The sequence below is a fragment of the Dipteris shenzhenensis genome, chromosome 14 (assembly GCF_047967505.1).
Source record: "Dipteris shenzhenensis isolate YYH24624 ecotype China chromosome 14, Dip_SZ_1.0, whole genome shotgun sequence".
Taxonomy (NCBI): Eukaryota; Viridiplantae; Streptophyta; class Polypodiopsida; order Gleicheniales; family Dipteridaceae; genus Dipteris; species Dipteris shenzhenensis.
In genome coordinates, this window is record NC_141609.1 from 10855005 (window position 1) to 10860577 (window position 5573).

Genomic DNA, 5573 nt, shown 5'->3' on the forward strand with positions numbered 1-5573 from the left:
TATATGTTTTTCGTAAATTTTATTAAAATTCCTCAACATTTGAGATTTATAAATGCTTTACCTTAAATTTCATTAAACACAATCTATGATCGCAACCTTGAGACCCAACGAAGTGGGTCTCTAGCCCGTTGTAGATGGGTCAGGTTACTCATTCGGTACAAGAGGTTTAGAAAAACACTTCACGATTGGTTAAAATGATGAGTGGTGTAAGTTTGAGCTCGTTGAAACATTAAAGCTTGCATTTATTTATAAGAAAGGGGACAAGGACGTGGTACGTATTCAAGAGAGGTGTACCGTGTACTATATATGAAAAAATATATAAATTACACACTGATATATATCTGTGTTATTATATATACATATATGTATATGTTATTATATTGGTTCTATAATTATACATACATACGTATCCACTTTATACAACGTACGTATATAGGTCACTAAAGCCGTGGGCGATAGTCATTGAGGAAAATTGTGTCGTTTTGACGTGTTTTCAACGACGATTTCAACGACTACTTTAAAACGTGGAACGTTCTGCTGTCGTGTTCGGTATCCATTGGAAATTTTGGACTTGTTTTTGATCGCGACTGCGTCACCTCCGCTCTGGTTCGGCTTGTCGCCTCAGCGTTGGGAACAGTGTGGAGTGTGCATTCTGGACGTCTTGTTGGGAGCTCTAAAATGGGTTGATACGTATCGATCCCGCAATGCTCAATAATCGTACGCTTGAGACGAACTGAACGCTTGCGCAAAACGAAAATAGCATCGTATCGGACTAAGTTCCGACCAACGCATGCACAATACCAAAGAAGAAGTGTCCGACAGAAGAAGCTGCCGACCGCCTGCTGAGAACGTTGACAAAACCACGACAATCTCCGGAGAAAGATCTGCACAAAAAACTAATGTCGATCGAGTCCGAAGTTTGCCTCATCAAATTTGCGATTGCAGCAAAAGAAAGTCACGTATTAGTTTCTATCAGTTTACAGTCACTTGTTGATCGCTGAAGGAAGATGTGGGAGAGAAGCGTTTCGTTTTGGAAACGAGAAACCGTTCGGTTTCTGATGAGCCTGATTCGGAGCTATGACTCTTACTTCCGATACAACAAACGGAACCGTCGGTGTGAGCTGACCCGATGCAACAAACAGAATTCGTATCGATCCGGCTAGAGAGCTCCTCAACTCTCTCTCGAGGAGTCCTCGATCCTCTGATAAGCAGCAGCTCCTCAAGAACCTCAGCCATGGATGGACGTGCATCCTTATCGAACGCCAAACACCGGAAAGCCAACTCTGCCACCCTCTGCACCATCGCTCTGATACTTGGTTGTTCATTGACTTCCAAGGATTTATCGATGATGTCGTCCAAACTCCCGCTCCCAATCTTGGCCACCGCCAATGCCGCCAGATTTACTTCCTTCTTCTCCCGGGAGAAATCTACCGGTTTTAGCGCCGTTATAATCTCTATCAGCACCACCCCAAAGCTGTACACATCACTCTTGTCGGAGAGGTGATAATTCTGATGGTACTCCGGATCGAGGTAGCCAGGCGTGCCCTGCGGTGTCGTGGATATGTGAGATGCATCGGACAGGCTCAGCCCCATGCGCGATAAGCCAAAATCCGCAACCTTGGTATTGAAGTCTTCGTCCAGCAGAATGTTTCGCGACTTCACATCGCGATGGAAGATCGGAGGATTCATAGCGTGGAGGTAAGCTAAAGCATCTGCAGTTTCGGCAGCTATAGTCAATCGGGTGAACCAATCTAACCCATCTCCGCGCTCCCTTTGCAGATGCTCTGCCAGAGTACCGTTCGAAACGAACTCGAAAACGAGAAGAGGCTCGTTGGATTCGACACAGCAACCCAACAGGCGCACCAGATTTCGGTGTTGCACCGTGGAGAGCACGTTCACTTCATTCACAATCTGCTGAATGCCTTGCGAGTTGAAGTAGTGAATCCGCTTCACTGCAACTCTGCGCTTATCCTCCAGTGTTCCTGCGTACACTGTTCCGTAAGCTCCATTTCCGAGCTTCTCGCTGGACGCGAAGCCTTTGGTGGCCATGTCCACCTGTCTGTAAGAGAAAACCTCTGACCTCCCCTGAGACAAGAAAGCAGCGAGCCCACGAGATTCTGCTTTCCTGTCTCGTGCTAGAGCGAACGACCTACGGCTCCTCAGTACCGCGCTTGCCACTACAAGGCCTGCTATAATTGTAGCGATAGCAATAATCCCTGCAATTATCAGTGAATGGGCTCATTTCCAGTCGTCAGAGGATCACAGAGCCCTCACAATGTAGAGAGAATCATGTTAGATGCTGGGCAGTGGGCTGTTCAGCTACATGTTAAACGATCGTGCACTTAAGGTTCCTCTTTGGAGATTCAAAGCTATGCAGAGGATTCAGGAAATTACCTGCTGTCATCGCTGCCCATTTTATGGTACTGTTAAAGCTTGATGTCGTTCCTGGAGACAGTCGGGAAAATTAGATGCGATCAGTCAGAGGTTTTCATAGCAAGGAACATGGCTCAAAACCCACTCTGCGCGCACGTCCAGAGCATTGCCCGCGAGCTCTCATTGCATGCAGATGGAACTGAGTTATTGCTAAACTAATTCGGCGAACATACACATGTTCTTTCACCATCAGGATTATCTCTCTCGACATCAAGCTAAACACACACAACTCACAAAGGGCGAGCAAGTAAATAAATCGATATACCTAGTGCTGTACAGCCACGACCAGCAAAATATCCGTCGCCCGTATAGCCAGGCTCACATGTGCAAAAGTGTCCAATCTCCGTCTGGTTGCAATTAGCATACTGTGCGCATGAATTTTGAGAACAGTCTCCTGGGAGTGACCACTTCAGACGTAGTCCATACTCAGCACGAACCGATGTATTAAGATCAGTCAAACTGTATGCCCAGCTCGTGAAAGTGGAGCAATTGAAGCGAGTGAAATTGCGGAGGCTTCGGTATCCTCCAGTAAAAGCTGGCATCGACGTCGACGTACCAAACACATCGCTAGAGTTGGGATAGAGATTTTGACAACAGGAAGGTTGGGAAGCGTTGCAATCGCCGAGCACGGGAAGGGGAATGCTGCAGTTGTTAGAGCAAGAATTGTTGCAGTGCCGAAGCTGCAACATGTTCATCTGAGAGATGAGGAAATTAGGGGAGGCTGTGAGGTCGAAGGACGAATTGAAATTATCGTTGCAAGTCTGCTTGGATGGAACCGGGTTAATGGTCATTGAGCCATTGCTAAGGGCGATAACTTCATAGGATGCATGGTTGAGGTGGATCAGAGGGGTACTCGTGTTGGGATGGCAGGAGAGATTAAAACCCGTGAAACCGCACTGGTGCTGGCTGTGGAGGTAGAAGGGGTAGACGATGCTGAAACTCCCGCAGTTGTGGTCGCAAGGTTGGGAGAGACTTATGGAGGAAGAGGATGCTAAGAGGAGAAGGGTAAAGGTGATGGAGTAAATATGCATAGCTGCAAGCAGCTGGTGAGCATGAAAGGAAGTAACGACTGAAGGACGTGAGAAAGCAGCAGAAGCAAGAAGCAACAACGGATGGACATGAGAAAGCAGAAGCATCAGAAACTGAAGAGTAGAAGAAGCAGACTTGAGAGAGCAGAAGAAGCAACAACGGGATGGACGTCAGAAAGAAGAAGTAACAACCGACAGACGTGAGAAAGAAGAAGCAACAGTTGATGGACGTGAGAGTCGAGACAGCAGAAGAAGCAACAACAAATGATAGACTTAAGAAAGAAAACCAACTGATGGACTTGAGCAACCACGGATCGAAGCAAACACCAGCAACGATATGGACTTTAATTAAACGATAACTCACAAGGATGATGAGGAGTATGATCACCGGTTGTGCTGTTGAAGTTCGTCAAAATGATTGTGCAGAGAAACAGTCAGAGTTGAGCACTTTCACGATCGTCTTTCTCCTTCCTTTCGTGCACAAATTCTAAGCTCTTCTTCGACTCTGTTTCAAGCTCTCGCGTTTCTATACATAGCAGCATCCCATTAGCCCGCATAAACTTACTCTACGGATGATCCTGCTCAGTTGAGCACTTGGAATCATCAGCTTCATCGCTCACCCTGCGCCCTGAGTCCGCGTCTTCGTTCATCATCTACCTGTGAGTCCATCTTACACCGGAGCATGATAAGAAGCTCACAATCCCCCCCCCCCCTCTTTCTCTCTCTCTCTCTCTCTCTGTCTCTGTCTCTGTGCTCTCTCTCACACATACAGCTCTGATGCTAGCGGCTGCTCTAGTCCTGTTGAGGAGGAAGCCTCGTATAGCGCGAGCTACGACCACCGACGCGCTGCTGGCGTCGCCCAAAGCTCGGGTTTCCAACCGGGAAGGTGGCAGGCCACCACCAGGCAGGGGCACCGTATGGGAGAGGGAAGAGATGAAAGACTTTTGAATCAGGCAGATTGACTGTGGATGAGGAGGGTCTGACTCCGGAGGCAATGCAGACGCCTATGCCGATGGCAAAGACAGAGAGAGCCAGAAGGACCCGTGAAGGCTTTGGCAGTAGGACGGCTGGCTCATCTGTCTTCAACCTACACACAGTCAAATGTACACACACACACGCGCATAAAACAAATCCATATCCTACTACCGTCTACGTAGTCAAACTTGTTGCTTACCGTCAAGGGATGCTGGAAAGACAGCCTCTCCCGGGTTGGTTGATGGGGCTCTCTCGATTGTCGTCGATCATGTGCTTGCCTCCCGATTCACCTTCCCTACTCCTTCTGCTCACTATTCTCCGTTGCTCCAGCACAACATCCAAAATCTCTTGTCAATTGTTCCTAAAAACCTCAACAAGAGAAAAAATTTCAGCAAATTTGGGCTGATGATTGACAAACTTGAGGTCCTAGAAATCAACGATGAGGAGGGAAGAGAAAAAATTTCAGCAAATTTGGGCTGATGATTGACAAACTTGAGGTCCTAGAAAACAACGATGAGGAGGGAAGAAGGCATTCACTGGCAAAGTCAACAACACTTTGTTGCTGTTGCTCAACCTTTATGGTGCATTCAATGGGAGGCCCAATCCAAGTTGCAAAGAGGGGGAAAATGGAATCCAATGGAGGCCAAGAGAAGATGCAAGGTTGCACTGGAGGGAAGCCATGAATGTCTATGAGGGCGGCTCTCCCTAGAACCTTCACTTCAATCACACCACTTCTTAGCTTTTTTTAAACCTAGCTTTGTGAAGGTGAAATGTGTAAAGAGAGAGCATCAAGTTTGGAGAGAGGACAACATCAAATATATATGATATAGATTTTGACCTAATCTAACTAGCACCACTCATTCACAATTTGGTCACCATTCCTTCTCCCTACCTATCTACCATCACATTACACCCCATCATAGCCACTAGCACTAACCGTTGGATCAACCTCCTCTATATCCAAGCAAATGATGGACACTTCAAGATAATTGTTGTGTTAAAAACTTTGGCAATCACACATCACATCATGGTAATTCTGCTATATGGACTGTGACTTGTCCAAAGCTTTGGCACTCACCCATCACATCATGGTAAGCTTTGACAAAAATTACCTCGTAGCCCCTTAAACTTTAACAG

At 46.8% G+C, this 5573-nt stretch overlaps 1 protein-coding gene across 2 annotated transcripts; it reads right to left on the reverse strand.

The window, feature by feature from the left end:
- Nucleotides 1-914: 914 nt before the first annotated feature.
- Nucleotides 915-4498, reverse strand: LOC147894183 (wall-associated receptor kinase-like 14). Of its 2 annotated transcripts, none has more exons than XM_087384795.1 (3): nucleotides 2699-4498; nucleotides 2395-2445; nucleotides 915-2216 (listed from the first exon to the last, which is right to left on the reverse strand). In XM_087384795.1, the coding sequence occupies exons 1-3, from the start codon at nucleotides 3567-3569 to the stop codon at nucleotides 973-975; spliced, it is 2166 nt and encodes a 721-aa protein (XP_087240921.1). In that variant the 5' UTR covers nucleotides 3570-4498; the 3' UTR covers nucleotides 915-972. The 2 variants fall into 2 exon arrangements, with proteins under 2 accessions (XP_087240921.1, XP_087240922.1); XM_087384796.1 differs by having other exon boundaries at nucleotides 3826-4497.
- Nucleotides 4499-5573: the final 1075 nt, after the last annotated feature.

Coding starts and splice junctions, on each gene's coding strand:
- LOC147894183 (XM_087384795.1), bottom strand. CDS start 3,569: ATGCTTCTGCTTTCTCATGTCCATCCGTTGTTGCTTCTTGCTTCTGCT. Junction 2,446..2,698: donor TCGTGGCTGTACAGCACTAG/GTATATCGATTT, acceptor GACTGTCTCCAG/GAACGACATCAAGCTTTAAC. Junction 2,217..2,394: donor ATGGGCAGCGATGACAGCAG/GTAATTTCCTGA, acceptor TGATAATTGCAG/GGATTATTGCTATCGCTACA.